This window comes from Choristoneura fumiferana, chromosome 28 (genome assembly GCF_025370935.1).
Source record: "Choristoneura fumiferana chromosome 28, NRCan_CFum_1, whole genome shotgun sequence".
Lineage (NCBI taxonomy): Eukaryota > Metazoa > Arthropoda > Insecta > Lepidoptera > Tortricidae > Choristoneura > Choristoneura fumiferana.
In genome coordinates, this window is record NC_133499.1 from 7,375,163 (window position 1) to 7,396,015 (window position 20,853).

A 20,853-nucleotide genomic window follows, 5' to 3' on the forward strand; every position below is an offset into this window, starting at 1 on the left:
AATTTCGTAAAATACACTTTCGAACCGACTGGAAGAATAACTTTTTTTTTAATCCAACGTCGGCACAGGAAGCCCAGTGTGCCAAAAGAAATGTTTAAACGCTCCTCACTGCAGGATGTTTGGTGAAAACACAAAACTGTTTTCTTTCACTCACATACGATTTTAATGTTTTCGATTTCGAAACCACACACGAACGCAACTTCAAAGCGATTAATTATAAATTATAGCACATAATTTCTTGCTATTTAGTCGTTGTATATCTGTTAAATCAAATATTCCACAGAATTTGTTTTAATTATTTTCACGATTACATTCGTGGACGATTAGAGATACACCCGCAGCGGGAGTCAACAACCGTTTGACGTTTCGTTTTGGACACAACGCGACGCCATTTTGAAATTGGTATTGCCAGTCTAAGAAACAAAAGCTCCCTATTCTCTGGCTCTGTTATAATAATTATTTCATATAAATTATTGATTTCATTACAATTCCTTAATTCAAAATGGCAATTTTAAATCTTTGCTGATTACATTTACCAGACTTATAAGAAATTTAACGACATCATTAAACTGTAACGACATCTCTTAAGCGCTGCTTTCTATTGGTTTCTGAGCATAGGCTATGACATCTTTGTTTAAGTTACGCTACACAGATGTCGCTCTTTTATACACCATTCGTCGGGCAAAGGGCGGGTCGGGAAGAATAAAAACTGAATAAAACAACAACATCAACTTTCAATAACTTTATTTTGGAATTTAACTTTAATTTTATTAGCAATGGATATATTATATATAAGTATATGACAATAAATTTGGCATAGCTTTGGCAGCGTATATTTTTACATATTCTACTATAAGTTGTTTTTTTTAATCATCATCAATGACCAAAGCCATCAATTTCGAGGATTTTGTATCTTCCTCAACTCCTGGAAACACGCAACCTCGCTTCGCCAGTTCCTCGTAAGTTAATTCGTAGAGGTCAACGAACCCTGCTTTTTTCGCTGCCACCTGAGAACCTTTGGCTGTGAAGACGGTAGCAGTAACTTTGATGCCAAGACTGCGACAGAGCTTGATTCTGAAATTTATAATAATTTATTCATACATTTTTACTTTAGGTTGGAAGCAAAAAAAAAAACAAATAACTGTCAGAAAAGGTTTGATAACTTACATTTTTTTCAAACCTTAAGACGATGGCCAGACCAGTGTGACCAGTAAAAAAATTTTGACCAGGCGAGTAAAGAAGTGAATAAAACACAGAAAACCAACTAAAAATACTATAAATAATTGCAAATTATTACAAAAACAAACAATCAAAACCTATTCTTGTCAGTCTTATCCAGTTTGTGCCGTTGCTTACAGTCAACTTTAACGACCTTATCTTTCTCAATATAGTTTCTAGTAATATGTAATATTGGTTGTGCGTATCCGAATTTCTGTTCGCAGTAATATAAATGTTTATTTCTATCAGCTGGGTTTGGATAATAAGCCGCGTACAAAACTTCGTCAACTTCATAAATTTTGACATCAATCGTATGTTGAAACAGGGCTCCACTTAACAGCATTCTTTCAATGACACCACATGCAACAGGACCAAAAGTATTCCCCCAAATATTCAAGAACCTCAGGAAAAACGGCTTCTTTAAAGTATTCAACAAATCCAAAATACCTCGATCCGATATTTTATTGTAACTGACATCCAATGCGCGAATTTTCGAGAATGGCAACCCTTGACTTAAAGCGCGCGCTCCTGTGTTTTTTATATCATTTCCCGCCAAATTCAAAAGTATAAGATTAGGTCCCTCTCTTAAATAATTCGCTAATAGCTCAGCTCCATATTCCCCAATTCTGTTGAAACCCAAATCTAAATACAACAAAGTTTTGTTACATCTTAAGCCGCGTGAAAAATACTCCATATCATGTCCGACAAATTGATTCTTTTGCAAATGCAATTCGATGATAGTTTCGTTTCTCTCTAACAAATACTCAATGTGGTACGCTAGCCACTTTGTTTCATACGAATAACGGTCAAATAAGGGTATTATTCTGCTGAAATCGAACACTTTTACTGTTGTATTCGTACCGTAATCAGATCTCAAAGCAGTTATAATATGAGCCACAGAAGTTAAAGTCTGCCCCGTTTCACCTATATCACAGAACTCCACACTTGCGTTCTCTCTAAGAAACGTAGCAAAATATTCTCCTCCTTTTGTACCAAAATCATTGCCATTCAACCTCAAATATTTGAGCCTCACGAAAGCTGCGTAGTTCGCTAAATGGCGGATAGATGTCTCTGTCAACTGATTATTCATAATATTCAAATTGGTTACGCATGAACGCCCTTTGATTAGCAACTTTTTTAGCAATTTAAAAAATCCTACGTCCGTTATCTCGTTGTAACACAAGTCGAGTTTGGTTATCCTTCTAGGTAATTCTCTGACGAATAAACATATAGCTCTTATATCGCTGTCCTTGATTCTCCTTTTATACCTTTCGTAAATATCTTTGCCTTGGAGAACTAAATACCCGCTTCCGTCGGAATTTCTCTCAGTAAACAGACTCAACCGTATTTTATTTATTTCGCTGTCCGGCAAGGGTTTGGGGTTGCCAGTAATTTTCTTCAACAATTCGTTGGTGTTGCATATGCATCTTTTCTGTTTCCTCGGCGATTTAACACCCATATTTAAGCTAAAATAAAATTATAAGAAATAAATTGTTATGAAATCACTACCTGTCAAATTTTTATTTGACAAAGTGCGTCAAGTTTATTAAAAAAAATGCAGTGGTTTAACTAGAAACTCTTTGCGTCCAAATCCATCGATATACAAAAATTAAAAACTTAAAATAATAGGAATTAAAAAAAAAACTAAAAATCAATGCGAAAGTAGTTTTATTTGTAAATCATTTATTTACAAAAATAACAAAATAGGTTATTACAGAAGAAAAGAAAAATGAAATTGAAACGAACTTATTCTAAGCCTATATAAAAACTAGACCAAAATAATCTAAACACTGAAGCTACCGTTAAAGCATTCTGCTATCTACAAATACGTAAGTAATCGATGGGATGAAGGAATTCCCCGCGCCTGACATTCCTCGTTTATTGAGATATCGGAATGAGGACATTTCGTAATAGAAAGGTTCGATTCTTTCTGTAGGATTCTCCTTACATACAAATAAGGAATGGGCGGATTTAGCGCTAATCGCTAGTCGCATCGCTAAAAACCCTGGTTTCAAATAAAAAAAACCGCGTTCAAATCGGCCCACCCGTTTAAGAGCTACGGTGCCACAGACAGACACACATAGCGGTCAAACTTCCTCACAACACATCGTCGCACATCTCTGGAGGAGACGGACCCTAGAATGGGCTAATTATTAGCTTTCATTCAGCAAAGAAGTAACAGAACTGATAGAAGTAAACCTGGCTTTCAGGATCTCCTTAGCCACCCCCACCCCCCGCCACTGGGGGTCCACCACCAACCCGTATGCCGTCAGATACTTGTCAACGCCGTACTTCTCGAAGACGTCCACACCTCGTGACACCAGGTCTACCGCTCCGAAGAGTTGGGCCCAGATTTTGTCGTCTGTCTAAAAAATATGATAGCTTAAATAAGTATACCTGTCGGCGGCCGGTCGTAAAAGCCGCCAGATCACGAAATTCCTAAGCATATCGTGAAATGGCGCCATTTCATGAATTGGCTAAGGGACATCCGCTATATCGTTGAAAACTCATCGTTTAACGATTTGCCTAGTGACCTTTAGGCAGATCATGAAATTCCTAGGCATATCATGAAAATCCTAGGCATATCATGAAACGCCGCCATATCGGTTCTGGCACTTCGCCGGCCGCTGCCGCGGCACGCTCGCTTCGCTCGCTCGGCTCGTGCGTTGTGGTCATAATTCATACTAACCACTCCTCGCTTCGTTCGTCGTGCCTAAATTTTTCTTTTTTTCGACATATCACGATGTGCCCGGTATAGAGGTAGGAATATCGACGAATGCATTTGCTCTAATCGATCTGCCGTATTGTTGTTTCCCAGGCACATCGTGATATGCCTGGCCAACGTTTAGGCATATCATGAAATGGCGCCATTTCACGATCTGCCTAGGAATTTCGTGATCTGGCGGATTTTACGATCCGCCGCCGACATACCTACCTACTAAGTTTTAATACACCGCCAGACTTTGGGGTACAATGTCAACGGGACCCATTTCTAGATTTTATTTAGTTTTAAGGAACTAATATGAATCCATCCATGCCACGTCTATAGCACAGAGTACTTTTTTCTTTTTTCATTTTTAATGCCACGTCAATAATTGCATTATTGGCAAAGGCAATAGGCCTATACAGACGTGCATATTATTCTCTTTTTTCTTTTATTTATATTTTGTGTAGTTAAGGTATATTTTTATGTTGTAAATTACTAGTTTTGTGTATTGTAAAAATTGTTTTAGTTGTCGAGTTCACTGCTGTTTTGTTTTGTTCTTTTAACACTTAAATGGTTCCAACGGAAGACCAGCGTCGGCCGCAAGGTTGACATCATGCTGAGTTGGGACCATTTCGTGACAAAATTTATTTCCTTTTTTTCTTTTTCTTTTATTTGTAAAAATGTCACGAATAAATGTTTTCTTTCTTTTTTCTTTCTTTCTTTAAATAAGTAGTTATAGTAAGTATAGTTTAAAATTTTATTTTCTTTGACATTGTTTGGTTTAATTTACCTACTTTTATTGCTCTAACTGGTAATGAGCAGCTATTATTACTTTTAATTATTTATTTAGTCTCTTGTGTATCGTGGTGGCCTAGTGGTTTGACCTATCGCCTCTCAAGCAGAGGGTCGTGGGTTCAAACCCCGGCTCGCACCTCTGTGTTTTTCCAAATTCATGTGCGGAATTACATTTGAAATTTACCACGAGCTTTGCGGTGAAGGAAAACATCGTGAGGAAACCTGCACAACCTGCGAAGTTATTCAATGGTGCGTGTGAAGTTCCCAATCCGCACTGGGCCCGCGTGGGAACTACGGCCCAAGCCCTCTTGTTCTGAGAGGAGGCCTGTGCCCAGCAGTGGGACGTATATAGGCTGAGATGATGATGATGAATGAATGAATATTTATTCACAGAACATATGGTACATATACATAAGGTAGGTGCAGTATTATTAGCGATCCGTAATATGTTGTTGTATAAGAATGTATAAGTAAGTTTTTACTTGACAACACGACAAACTAAATAGGAAAAAATAAGTTTGAATACTTTGAATCATAATTGTGAATTTTTGAACTGTCACGATTTCGAATGGGTCCTCTGTTGAAGTTTTAGTTTAACAGAACGAAGTTCTATACTGCGATTTTCCTATCTTTTCTAAATTAACTAAGAATCTAACTTTGTTTTTAACCTAATTTGTGGGAAATAAAAACACTTTCTGGTTACTGACATAAAAAGTCATAAATTAGGAACCTCTAGGTACTTTCACTATTTAACTACACATAATTAATTATTTGATCTAAATTCTTTATTATTATCTTTCTTGGGGAACTAAACTTCATTTGACCAGTAGAATGTTTCCTTAAAGTCAACGGAAATCAAAAATAACTAGAACTAATATTTTATAAAAAATGCAAAAAGTCGCGGTGCCATCCTCAAAGTACCTACGTCACATCAAATATGGCCATTTTATAGCACCCCCCCCCCTCTCTTCTCACATGAATTGCTATGAAATTTGCCGTATAACCCGTCCCTCCCCTAAAAGAGTGACGTCATTTATGGATGACCTAGGTACTTTGAACAGCAGACAGTTACCTTAAAAGGCTCATCCTCATCCTCCTTACACACGACGGTCAGTATGTTAACCCCCACCACTTTGGGGGGGAGGCTGTCGTCGTCCACCACGCAGACGAGGGACACGTTGTCTTTCAAAGCCTTGCGCCACAGCTGTTCCAGCTCATACATCGCTGATGGATAGTTCTCTATACCTGAAACAAAGTTTAAAATTGTAGAGGACGACGTATTATCATCACATCATTAGCGGGAACACCACTCCTGTGCCCTTAGTGTAAGTTTTCGGTTACAAAATACGTCTCGATCCCATTTGCAGGTGGTAGGACCTTGTGCAAGGCCCGCCCGGATTGCTACCACCATCTTGCTCGCTAATCCTGCCGTGAAACAGCAGTGCTTGCACTGTTGTGTTTCGGCATGGAGAGTAAGACAGCCGGTGAAATTACTGGCACTTGAGGTATCCCATCTTAGGCCTCTAGGTTGGCAACGCATCTGCAATCCCCCTGGTGTTGCAGGTGTCTATGGGCGGTGGTGATCTCTTATCATCAGGAGACCCACATGCTCGTTTGCCATCCAGTTGAATAAAAAAAAAAAAAATTCGCGTAAAATCTCAATTTGTATGGTGAACCGAACAGCGCCACTAGCGGAACGTTTGCGATGTTCGTGTTGCCATACAAATTGAGATTTTAACGCGAACGCGAGCGAGACGTATTTTGTAACCGAAAACTTACACTTAGGGAACTGGACAAAGGCAGGCACCCCTATTAGAACGCCACAATGTCAAAAGTCAAAAAGTTGAAAGTGAAAAAGTCAAAAGTCGAAGTATTTTATTTATGGGTTCGCTCTGTCATCGTTCATCTAGGTACCTCTCAAATTTCGTTTTCTACAATTTTTATACCGGTCAACGGCAAAAGCTAACCTAATACTAGACACTGGAAAAGTTGTCTTCTGATGAACAGAGCAACATTTTAAAGAAAAACCGGCCAACTGCGAGTCGGACTCGTGCACAAAGGGTTCCGTACCATTATCTATACAATACAATACAATGACTCTTTATTGTACACCAGAAAAAGTAAGCGATACAGAAAACATGTACACAGAGAGAAAATTACAAGGTAAGCAATAGGCGGACTTATCGCTTAAGAGCGATCTCTTCCAGGCAACCTTTTTTACAGAAAGAAGGAAGGACCTAGTTTACAGAAGGTGGTGCATCAACCACAGATCAGAATATTAAAACTCAACAAAAAGTACATCTACACATGCCATGTAAGGAGGCGATCGAGGAGACGAGTGAAACTCACGAATGATGCGTAAATACTCTCTATTAACATAAATGAATTCTTATTATATAGGTTACACATTGGGAGTGTGTGCGTGTGGCGCAGCTCACACTACACCTCTCCCCTGGGAAAAGAAAAAAAAATAGTTAGATTTTTTTTTTTACAAAGTAGAAAGTTTCAAAATAAAGCAAACACTTAAGTAACAAGTTTTTTTAAAAAATATATAATTATATTAAGTAGTAAATTTGTACTTGAATTATGAAATTCAAGAAACAAAGAAATAGACTTATCCTTTTTTTTTGACAATAGCTTATACAGGGCGCTAGCACGCTTATGACTAAACGAAATGTAAAAAAAAAACTTTTGCTTAGGTACTTCTAAATTTGCACTCTTTGTTGACGAGACTTTGATTATTGTTAGTACTAATTATAACGCAGTCACTATAAAATCAATGAAACTTAACGTTATTAGTAGGTAGGTACTTTATTTTAATAGAAATTATCTAAATGATAAAATTTATTCTTAATTAACCTTAACTGTCCAGAAAAAAATTACTGACTACGTACTGTTCGAATGTTCGGTACTGTGCTCTCTGATTACTTCTCTTTATCATAAATATATAACATAACAACTTAAAAAAACTTTTGTCTCGTAAATTCTTCGTTCTGTTTGTACCATTTTTTTTAAATGTCTTTTTCCTTATATACTTTCTTACATAATCATTCTGTACTTTTCATATCTTTAATTATAACTCATTTCATACATCTTATACTTCATATATTTATCAGTGTGCTACTTTGGCATCACTTGTCATTCAAGGTCAAGGTCCACAACACATTTATACATTTCGTGTCCGGCCGGACTTTTCCTTCATATTATATTATATTCTTATTTGTTCAGGATATAAGGATTTTTTTTATACTTTCGTGCGCGCACGTTCATAGTTAAATATTCATTTATAATAACATTTACTCAGGTAGTTCATTTAACACTTCCTTTCTTTTTCAATCATACCATGTGTCCAAGAATCGTCACGAGTGGTAGCTCGACCAAAACATCATGATCCAATTTCAAGGATTCAGCTACCTGCCCTTATATCCTGGTGGACCTTGGATTATAACTACTTCCTATCCTATACCCTCTCAGAAAGAAAACGCATTCAAATATCTCACAAAATACTCATTCATTTAAAAACTTCAACTCACAAGAGTTCCATCAACTTTTAAGAGTGGCCTTCTTAACAGCTAATGATAATCCTGATTGTTTCCGCTTTCCCAACCACATACCTAGCATTAAGCTCTCTTTCAAAATCATACGATATCCTAATCAGTCAAAACTTTTCCTTTCCTAATTTAATATATAAACGCCATTCATAACTCAAAACCTACTTTACTTACGTTTCCTCTTATTTCATATTCTAACCACAAAATCATTACCATGTAGTAACCAAAAAAATGTATAAATTAACTCTGTAAAAAAATGTTTAAATTGACTCTTTAATAAAATAAAAAAAAATAGCAAGTGTATAACTAGTGTATATTATTTCTTTCGGCAAATGTAACTTTTTAACAAATCGTAACAAATCGTACAAATAAACTATTATGTACAACATTAGACAGCAAAAAATGGCAAAAAATCGTGTTTGTTATATTGGAGCCCCCCCATAAATATTTGTTCTATTTTAATTTAATTATTTATTTTCAAAGTCATTACACAACTAAATATTCTGTGAATATTTCAAGTTCTACCTGTTGCCGTTATTAATATCAAGCAAAAAAAAACATGTTTGTTGTGTGGGAGCCCCATTAAATATTTTTTATTCTGTTTTTAGTAAGGTGACCCGTGGCTATTGTAGCTGGGGGGATATTATACTTATCTGAGCCGTCTGATGGCGTCCTTACGACGCCATGTTCTTCTCGGCCATTTTACGTTGTGTTCGCAAGAAGACTGTCTTCACACAACACACATGAGACATGAACATGGCGTCGTAAGGACGCCATTAGACGGCTCAGATACAATATTCCCCCCAGCTACAATAGCCCCGGGTCACCTTATTTGTTGTTAATACATAATCTGTGAAAATTTCAAGTCTGTGGTAATTTGAAGTTGAAACGTCGAGGTAAATATTACTCGTGTGTTTTTCAATTGTCTAACTATTACGGCTCAAGAGATAGAGGCCTGTGACAGACGGACGGACAGACGGACAGTGGAGTCTCAGTAATAGGGTTCCGTTGGCACCCTTTGGGTACGCAACCCTAAAACCAAAATAACTAAAATCTTTTGCTAACATGTATGACTCTCTTCAACAGTGGACGGACGTCTTCCGGCCGAACTCTGCAACTCATCTTACCGATGCACCGGCAGGGCGGCTCGTCCCTCGTGAAATAAGTCTTCAACAGCTGCACAGCCGGCTCTTGCAGCTCTGGAGTCAGGTCCTGGACCCTCAGGGCGGTGGAGCGTGCGGTGAAGCTGTGCCATGTCACAGAGGAAGGAGCTCGGGAGAACGGCATCTTGGCTTCTGGATACGAGATAATGAAATAATAAAATCGATATGAGAAACTAGTGATGTAAGTTAAAAAAAAATCTTTTTTTCACACTTGAAAAAAAAACAGACTGCACTCGACTGTACCTATTATTTTAATAAACATCTTGATTATAATTCGTAAATGTAATTTTTTTAATGTAATATGACCCCGATGGTCCCAAAGGAAGACCAGCGCCGTCCGCAAGACCGGCAGATTGCTGATTTGGGACCATTTCGTGGCATACATAAAACTATAATTTTTCTTTTTTTTTATCCATTGTTCTTATCGACACCTCCTAAGTATACTGGTACAAGTGCATAATCATAAATTTACAGGAGAGCTGTTCAAAGGTTCCAAAACCTGTAACTTTCTCATTTGATGATATAACTTTTCAAAATTTTGCATTGGTTCCAAAGAAAATATTTGCTTTCTACCTGTATTCATGGAATTTTGAAATTTCTTATAGTTTTTGAGAAAATTGCAGATACACTACTATACGCGTATTTTACATCTTGTAGTTGTGCGGTATACTGAGCTAACTATCACTTGCTCCAGTATACGGCGTAATGCGTAGATTACTGATCTAACAATATTTTTATATTGTATATGAATTTTTAGATGAAATACTTATATGGCTTGCAATGAACAATAAAACAGATGCTCTTTTACCTTCATCTATTGATTTATAAACGTTTTTATCACTTGCATCAATATACGCTAACATTAGCATGCCACTTGTACCAATATACCGCTAGTAATGTTTTAAACGTGCTATACAAAATACAGAAATATACCTTTATAAAAAACCTCACTTGAAATATAAATGGTTTTATTAAGAAAAGTAATTGTATTAAGTGCTTTAAATTAATGGAAGCTCATTCAATGGATTCCTGTTCAAATGTGTACTCGTATTTTATTGTGAATGGTTCCTCATGTGATACATATATCGCATCGCACCCATTTGTATCCACATAACGGTTTAGCTTTTTGTGCCTCTTCAGGGTTCCGTACCCAAAGGGTATAAACGGAAACCCTACTACTTTATACTACTTCGCTGTCCGTCCGTCTGTCACCAGGCTGTATCTCATGAACGATGATAGTTAGACAGTTGAAATTTTCACAGATTATGTATAACTGTAGTCGATATAATATATATATATATATAACAAAAAATAGAACAGAATAAATATTTAAGGGGGCCCCCATACAACAAATGTATTTTTTTGCCATTTTTTTGCTAATCCTAATGAAGTTGTATAGATGATACGGAACCCTTCGTGCGCGAGTCTGATTGTCACTTTGCTTAAGACAAGCTTTGACATGAAATATTGAGTCAAAGTCAAAATATCTTTATTCAACTTAGATTGTAACAAGCACTTATGAATGTCAAAAAATTTACCACCGGTTCGTAAAAACCTCTGTTGAGAAGAGTCTGGCAATAAACCTAGGTATATTTTGTAAACAGATTTACAATCATATTTAAGTGATATCTATACATCACAAGTATTTAACACAACTACATATTTAAAACAGGTCTAAATTCGCTATTTGGAGTAAGCACTCGCCAATGCGGATCGGAATTATTTCCAAATTTCCCTATTCATGATATAATCATTAATTTTAATAATACGCCTTATATATTAATGTCTTCTTGACAATAGATTTAAATTTTGTGTCTGTTTCTGAGTCTTGGGAAACTTCTATAACTACACTATGGCTATATACATAGCCAGGTACCATTTCTTAGGTGTGTATAAAAAAATGTGTATAGGGTGTTATTAAAAACCTGTACTATACTTTAAACCACATTAGGGCTACTAATTACTAATATGATTCAAGTAGAAAAATACTGTGATTCGAAAAAAAAAGTTTTGTATGGAAGTGGAGTCGCAAGAAGACTTTCTAATTTCGATGTTTTCCCACTTATATCGTATTGGTAATCAGTAGCCCTAATATGGGTTACAGTATAGTACAGGATTTTTTTTATCAACCTGTAGGTATATTGAAATTTACTGTTCTCATTTTAATTAAAGCATGCATGCCTTCGCCTTCTTTTTGGGGATGCTCAACTACCAAAATGCAATGTAATACTGCAATGTTATATTTCTAGCACGCGTACATGTAGGTATAGCCGAGGAAACTGAATCACGTACTAGTACTGGGGTGGAACCGTTGTACTACCAATGTTATGTTGACATCCCATACATTTGCCAAAGAAATCATAGCGAAATAGATCACGAAAAGGTTTCACATTGGATTTAGTTTTCATGACTGTCTATGAGAAATACGGCTATTGTGATCTTGCCAAACCAAAACATGTTTTTTTTTATATATACTATCAAATTATGTGCTCGTAGAACAGTTTAAACGGTCCGCACGCAGCGCCGGCTAGCGCGTACACTGAGGCAACTGCCAGTTACACTCGACTTCCCCGGCCCCGCGACAATATCGGTGCCGCGTATAGTGGTGCATGTCGGTTGCCTCAGTATACGTTGTACCGATTAGCAAAACGGTGTTAGATGCATTCATATACGTCACTTTATTTCCAAAACTAATAGGAATATCCGTCCAAATTTTTGTGGTAGGTAAATAAGGAAATATTAATCACAAAATTGCAAAAAACTAAAAATCAGAAATCTGTCACTTGTACCAGTATACGTAGGAGGTATCGTTATGTTTGTCACGAATAAATGTTTCTTTCTTTCTTTCTAAATTGAATTTAAAAAAGTGTTTGGTTCATAATTTTCACAAACTAAGCATTGAGACACATTATTAAGTATTTTTAATAATTAAAGTGTATTTTCGACAATCAGAAAAGAAAGAAAGAAAATACATTTATTTAACGCCATAAAAAACAAACATAGGAACAAACATAGAACAAATAAAGACATACATGACGCTAAACGCGGAGGCATTAAACGTATTCCGATCGCTGTAGTGTAGAACTAAATCTTATTAGTAATTAAAAAATGCAACTTTTTGTTACTATTACATTTTGAAATTAGAAAAAAGTATTTTTCGATCCACCCTACTAAACAGGTCCCCACTCAGCATAATGCCACGGCAAGCCGTGGCGCTGGTTTTCAGTTTCACTCAATCAAATTTAGCAATATATTTACTCGTATTTAAAATTCACTAGAGGCAGTTCATTGAACCAAGGTTCGGCCGAAATTCCGCCGAATTTTTTATTTTTACCGAATGTTCGGCCGAAGTGCGTTTTCGGTCAAACCACATCCGGCCCATCACTATCAAACAGCTTACCTGAAAATTGGTCGGTTACAGAAGCAGAGACGGTCGCTCCCGAACGCCGCCAGGGGGTAAATGCGGTTTATAAGGGATGCTCCAGTCTGGGGCACACAGGATGTTGTGGAAATACACACAGTTTTTTTTGTCAGTTCTGTTTTTAGTTTATGAGTAAATATTAGCAGCCTAAGGTATAAATAAAATATACCCAACTTGGAATATTCCGTACCTACAAAATACGAAATCCTTAGAAAAATATTACTCAATTTTTTCGTAATGGCTACGGAACCCTACCTCGGGCGTGTACGCTCTTGGCCGGTTTTATTATTTGGCGTTGTAGCGGCAATAGAAGTTCACTTACGTATAAATTGCAGTTTTCTGTTTCTTTCGGCTCTTGAGATACAGATATTAAATATAATGACCCGGATAACTCACGTCTTAAATCGAGTTTTCATCATCATTACAACTGTCAAATGTAGGGTAGCACACAACACTAACAACATCGCTCTGTAAAGGTACGTTCACACACACCGATGACGCAGCACGAGTACGAGCACGAGTTTTCTTGAGATACAGCCCTGTGACAGACAGATAGTGAAGTGAAAGTAATAGGGCTTCATTTGTCACCCTTTGGGTACGAAACCATAATAAAACTAGCCATTGCTGGCGACTCCGTCCGCGTAGTATTCGGTTATCGCTATGGCACTTGTCCCACCGCCGACGATGAGCGAGAAGCGAGTAGAGCGAGTAACTAGAAACGAGTGGGCGAGCAGCGAGAAGCGAGTGTAGTTCTGTCGCTCGGCTGTAAGCGAGTGTTCGCGTGCGACGGGCGATTACTCGCTCCACTCGACTCGCTTGTGCGGGCGGCCGCCAAGCTGACATCGCTGAGCGAGTATCTATAGCTCAGCGAGTTTTATAGCTCTTGTCGCTGCGACAAAAGATGTAAGAGCGAGTTCTCGCCGACAGTGTGAACAGCCAGCGATCAACTATTAATATATGTGTCTCTTTTACTCACACAGGATCTTATATCTTTTGTTCGTTTCTTGAGCGAGAAAATAGTCGATAGCCAATCGTTTCCTCGCTGGCGGTGAGACAAGTGCCTATCCCGTGGGAACTATGAAATGTTACGGGATAAAACTATCCTATGTCTTCCCAGGAGTGCCCGGGACTCAAACTATCTGTACACCGAATTTCATCTAAATCGATTCAGCGGTTTAGACGTGATGAAGTAACAAACAAACAGACTTACAAACTTTCGCATTTATAATATTAGTAGGATTCATGTGTTAAAAATTTAAAAATGTTTAATATCGTATTTATTTTCGTCTCCAATGTGCCCCCGGCCCAATCAGGTGTCATCGCATTCCAATCTACCAGATAACCGGCAGATAAATTGCTCGCTAAGAAGTCTCCTCTTTATTAATAAATACTTTGAATATCACAGGCCTCAATGGCCAATGGTAATATATGTATGTATATATTTGTATGTATGTATAAATAAATATCACGGGACAATTCACACCAATTGACCTAGTCCCAAAGTAAGCTTAGCAAAGCTTGTGTTATGGGTACTAAGCAACGGATAAATATAATTACATAGATAGATACATACTTAAATACATATTAAACATATCGAAAATACAAACTGAGACATGGATGCACAGAAAAACCAGAAAAAGAGACCAGCGCTGGGAATCGAACCAGCTCCTCAGCAATCCGCGCTGCGTGCTATACACCACTGCTGGACAGGAATCTAGACACGAATTTTCCTATGCATACATATCTCAGGTTGCTTATTTCTACTACGCTACTTATGCAGCAGCACTAGCGACATCTATGTTCCGCTCTCATCGAGAGACGTCACACCCAATCAGTCAATCACACGATATTAAACACCCAAGACCCGAGGACAAACATAACCATATTTTTCATACAAATATCTGCCCCGACACGGGAATCGAACCCGGGACCTCAAGCTTCGTAGTCTGCTAACCACTAGGTCATCTGGTCGTCTGTATGTACGTTGAGATACAATACAAAGAGTGTAGTATTCATTTATCGCTCCCGCGGGAACTATGCCTTTTTCCGTGATAATAACTATCCAATGTCCTTCCCCGGGACACAAACTGTCTGTATAGACATTATGACATGGATGTCCTGTGGGCGGCGGTGATTGCTTTCCATCATGTGGCCCGCATGCTCGTTTGCGATCATATAAAAAACCAGCCAAGAGCGTGTCGGACACGCCCAAGATAGGGATCTGTTTAAAAAAAATATACCTCGTTGAGTTTCTTGCCGGATTCTTCTCAGCAGAGGTTTTTCCAACCGGTGGTATTTTTTTGATATTCATACTGTGCTGTTTAGCCTAAATTGAATAAAAATTAGAGATGTGCCGACTAGTCGCCGACTAGTCGGGAAAGCCGACTATCCGGCCACTTTCGTAGTCGGCGACTAGTCGGCGAATAGTCGGCAAAAAGCGCCGACTATCCGGCTTCTTACTTTGTACGTATATTTCAATAAAATATTTATTTTCATGTAGGTATAGGTACACAGAGGGGGAATTACATTATATAAAAACCTTAAGCTGTTAATTTTTGTAGTATTTACTGTTTTTCCTTGCCCACACGAGAAATTATATTTTGTCATTAGTTCTACCTACTTGACTTTACGGGAATCATTGTCTAATTGTTCAAAAAATCCTTACACGAGACTTTCTGTTTGACATCATCATGTCAGCCGAAAGACGTCCACTGCTGGACTCAAGTCCAAGTCAAGTCCAAGGCTCTCCACTCAGACCAGTCTTGTGCTTTCCGCATTCACCGCGATCCCGCGATCTTAACCGGATCGTCGCTTCATCTTGTTGGAGGCCTACCGACACCTCGTCTCCCGGTCCGCGGACGCCATTCGTGAACCTTCTGATCCTATCGGCCATCAGTTCTGCGAGCAATGTGCCCTGCCCACTGCCACTTTAGTTTCGCAATGGCTATGTCGGTAACCTTAGTTTTACTGCGGATATCATCATTTCGGATTCTATCCCGCAGAGAAACCCCGTGCATAGCCCTCTGAGTGACTTTGAGCTTCCTCATGAGGCCCAATGTTAGCGACCACGCACGTCTCAGATCCGTAAGTCATCACGGCAACACACATTGGTCAAAGACTTTTGACTTCAAACACTGCGATAAATTGGAAGAAAAGACACTGCGAAGCTTCCCGAACGCTGTCCAGCTGAGTCGGATTCGACGAGTGATCTCTTTCTCGAAATTGGATCTACCTATCTGGACTGTTAGTCTCAGGTATACATAGTTGTCAACAACTTCGAGCGCAGAGCCTCTGACTATTACGGCAGTTGGCACAACATGGACATTGTCTATGTTTATTTTCAGGCCAACTCGGTCGAAAACTGCTGAGGTCGGCGAGCATAGCACTGAAGTCCTCCATGGTCTCTCAGCCATGACCACAATATCATCGGCGAATCGAAGGTGATTAAAGTACTCGCCATTAATGTTGATGCCTTGTCCTTCCCAGTTCAGAATCTTAAAAGCATCCTCCAGTGCAGCAGTGAACAGTTTCGGAGAGATCACATCTCCTTCTCTGACCCCGCTGCAGAGGAATAGGCGTCGTGCTCTAGTCCGGTAGTCGGACGGACATAGTGGCGTTTTCGTACAGACACTTCAACACTTCGATATACCGGTAGTCAACTTGGCACCGCTGCAGCACAGCCCAAGTCTCGATCGAATCGAAGGCTTTCTAGTAGTTTACAAATGCAAGGCAAAGGGGGAGGTTATACCCTTCGGTCTTCTGTATAACCTGCCGCAACGCATGTATGTGGTCTACGGTTGTATATAGCCTTTTCGGATGCCGTTCTTTTTGACATGATTAATTTTTTTTTTTTTTTTTTTAGCTCTTTCACTTTAATGAACAATAATAGTAGGCATTATTTTTACACAATATTTTTTTCACAAAAACACCGCTTTGTTAGATACAAAAGCAAAAATCTAGAAATAAAATAAAATAAACAGGTTCCAAGACGCTTACAGGCGTCGGTTGCGACTTGCGCCCAAATCAGCTGGTTAACAAAGCGTCACGGAAATCCCCAAAACTGTGATCGGCTTGGCCGACTAGTCGGCCGATTAGTCGGCTTCTTTACAACCGACTAATCGGCTAGTCGGCTAGTCGGCCAAAGTCATGATCGGCACATCTCTAATAAAAATATTTGACTTTGACTTTGACTTTGATCCATAGCCATTACAAAAAAAATAAGTATATTTTACTAAGGATTGCGTCGTTAAAGTTTATATTTTATACCTATGCTATTCTATGCTGGTCATTCTACAGTTTTTCGCTCGATTTTAATGAAAATTTGCAGTTCTATAACATAACCAACAAAAAATTGTAAAACCCCCGACTATGTCACTTCAAAGTTCAATATCTCAAAAAAAAACGGCAGAACCGATTTTGATGAAACATGTCTAAGAACCATCGCTAGAAACCCTGATTTCAGATAAAAAAAACTGCATTCAAATCGGTCCACCCGTTTAAGAGCTACGGTGCCACAGACAGACAGAGACGCACATAGCGGTCAAACTTATAACACCCCTCTTTTTGCGGCGGGGGTTAAAAAAACTTTGTCGCCGTGACTGATACCTATGTACGAGTATATTCATGCCAAATTACAGCTTTCTAGTACCAACGGTCTCTGAGCTTAGCCGCGGTCGGACATACAGACAGACGGACAGACATGGCAAAACTATAAGGGTTCCAAGTTGACTACGGAACCCTAAAAATATGCTCTAGACTCTATAGCGTGACTCCATCAGGGCATCTTCATCATCATCAATGAATCCACTCCAAACAAACTCCGAATTTACCCCATCCATGGCAGGTTCTATGATCATGACAGGAAATATCGGTAGATGGCGTTAACATTGCAGAATTTAATTTAAAAATATTTATTGGTTCACATTTGGAGACCTTATACATCTCCATTTCTTTATTTAATAATTATTTTTAGTTTTTGACATTGGAGGCTTTTTACACCTCTGAAGGTTGTATAATTTGGTTAATTAAATTAGTTTACTTTGACATTCAGAGACTATATACATCTCTGAATTATTTAGATTAGGAATTTATTTATTGTTAACTCAGGGCTTCTACATCCCCTTGCTATATAGTAATTTTATTATTAACTCAGGGACTTTATACATCCCCTTGCTATATTTAAGGCTGTATATTGTTAAGCTTATGGATTTTAAACTTGTATATTTTTAATTTAATTTCTAGTCACAGGCCGCGACGTCGAAGCTCCCAAGACGATCCCATAGAGCTTATGGGAACGGAAGCAATACCATGCCCTCGGTACCGCTCTGCTTTCAGAGCATGACATGAGTTCGTGTGAGCTAACTTTGGGGGCGGCAGACGTGAGCTTGCCTTCGGAATCCAAAAGTTTAATGGTTACTTGACCTGAAATGTAAATTCAGAATTAAATTATTATTATTATTATAATTTTTTTATTTTATTTATGACGGTGGAAGCAGTCTACACTTCCACTGAACGTAGATTATAGTTAGTGTTTAGTTTTTGAAACTAAGGGACCCCATACATCCCTGTATTATTATTATTTTTTTGTATTTTCTTTTATTTCATTGTATACTGTAGTTTTAAGTATTTTATTTGTAATTATTTTATGTTGAAAAAATGACTTTCTACCAAGTTTCTTGCGGCGCATTCTTCTTGGCAATGGTGGTGTTTCCGAAAGCGCTGGTAGTTTTAAAAAATGACGTGTAAAAGTGCCCATTGCGGCCTATTTACTGAATAAATGATTTTGATTTTTGATTTTGATTTTGAACGTCACAAGGTCCGTTTTGACGTTACAGCCTAGCTTGCGATTGGCTCATTTAGTTATTCAACCAATGAGGGTTTTCACAGAGGCGAAATATCGCTAGATGGCGTTAGTATCCGTTTGACGTTTGCTCGTGATTGGTTAAATAGCTAAATGAGGGCTATCGTTTTTTGTCTCACTAGATGGCGCACTGTTGCGTGAGGTTTTTAAGTATGGCCTTCAAAGTCTGTTATTACGGGCGTGAAAACAAAGTTTAGATCAAAATCATATTTAATACACCTTAAAACCGTACCATAAAAATATCGAGCATGCCACAGTGTTGCATAGCCCCCGTTTTGTTCGGAAAAAAGGGAGGACAAAGGTTTCCGAAAGACAAAACTGTCTCATAACACAGACATTCATTGCCCCGGAACGCATATTTGCCATAATTAATTTCAGATATTGCAAAATATTCATATTCTAATTCTAAATAAACCCGCGTAGCTCACCCAAAAACTATGAGATTTGACATTTCGGAGACCTCACGCTACACTAGCGCCTCTAGTGGCGAATTCATACGCGATAGCCCTCATTGAGCCAATGGCAAGCAAACGTCAAATAGAACTCACGATACTAACGCCATCTAGCGACATTTCGCCTCTGTGAAAACCCTGATTACAAATTTAAAGCAAATGTCAAAGTTGTCAAACGGACCTCGCTATTCTAAAACCCGGATTTTTAATCCCATGGAAAAAATGTAAACAAAGTTTCGTCATTGCCAAAGTGACATTTCAGGGGATCTCAAGGTATGGGCCAGCCATATATTTGTAGAATTATGAGTATGGTCCTTGTATGGTCATTACTATGTGTGGTTTACTAAGGATTGGCATTATAGCACTTACGAAACGCCAGTGTTGCCATGCGTGGCGCGCTTGACAGAGCCTGAGATCTGGACGCGGGAAAAGCGATCGTCAATTGTCAGTTTGTAAAAGAAGTCTGGCCCGAGTCGACAGTCTCAGGAACTGTTACGCGTTTCTTTATTATTTAGCTAGGCTTTTCCTTAAGTTATTGTGAATCGTTATGATAGTTGCATTTCTAAGATTTCAGTGAACGAGTGTCGTATTGTTTTGGTTTTATCTTGACCACAATTAGTGGACTTTTGTTAGTTCTTCAAATAGTTTCATTCTCTGCCCGAATCCCACTTGTTATGCCCACATTGATCATGTTACGGTCGGATCCCGGCTCTCTAAGTCCTATCTTACGACATATTATATACCTAAAGTTCTGTTTTTATCGTGTTTTTTCTATTTCCGATAAAAGAGCCGTTTTTACGGGAGACAACTTATAAGTCGTCGTTTAACTGAGAAATACTCGGACCGGAGTCCATCCTTTCATACAACAATGAGCGAAAAACAGCGGAAAACGTAACAATGAACAACTTAAGTACAATATAAACATAACAACAATGTCAACAATATAAAATAACAGGACAAGTCACTGGAAAACGATTACGAATTTCAAGCTCAAATGTTAATAGTGACGTCTCGCGTCAAACGGCCCACAGCTTAAAAATCCGGGAGTAATACCAGGACAAGAAATAAAATATGCATACGAAAACAATATTCTCTTTGTACACTAAAATACCAAAGTGTGAATGCCAAAATAAAGATTTCCATCAATAAATAAAAATATTTTACCTTGATTATGAAATACAGTTTTCTAATGGGGAGTCGATTTGTGACAAATGTGGAAAGAATGAATATCTTGAACTCTGCAAATGTTTTTCGACAGCGGCAACACCTTTGTTTACATTTTTTCAATGGGATTAAAAATACCTACATACCGTATTATTGTACCTTAAGGAAACTCCAGGTCTAGTTTATAAGAAATAGACATTAAGCCAATTTTTGTAAATGACTGTTTGTTTCATAAATAAATAAATAAAAAAACGGGTTTAGCGCCAACTAGCCTGCCGGGCTACTATGAAACTCGAAACTCGAAGTTCGTGTCGTGCGGTCCATCTGACACTTATTCTATTTAATACGAGAGCGAGAGGGACGGTACGATATGAACTTCAAGTTTCGAGTTTCGTAGTAGCCCTGCTGCCACAGACCCTCTAACTACGGAGTGCAAAATTCGAACTTCGTGTCTTGCCGTAGTTGCCGTTTATATTATTTAATACGAGAGTGAGAGGGACGGTACGATGCGAACTTCGATTT

General features: G+C 38.3%; 1 protein-coding gene across 1 annotated transcript; it reads right to left on the reverse strand.

The window, feature by feature from the left end:
* Positions 1 to 727: 727 nt before the first annotated feature.
* Positions 728 to 12,891, reverse strand: LOC141443789 (arylalkylamine N-acetyltransferase 1-like). Its single transcript, XM_074109153.1, has 5 exons — positions 12,835 to 12,891; positions 9,399 to 9,566; positions 5,793 to 5,965; positions 3,418 to 3,584; positions 728 to 1,074 (listed from the first exon to the last, which is right to left on the reverse strand). Exons 2-5 carry the CDS (start codon positions 9,556 to 9,558, stop codon positions 867 to 869), a joined length of 708 nt encoding a protein of 235 aa, XP_073965254.1. The 5' UTR covers positions 9,559 to 9,566; positions 12,835 to 12,891; the 3' UTR covers positions 728 to 866.
* Between the last annotated feature and the right edge of the window lie 7,962 nt (positions 12,892 to 20,853).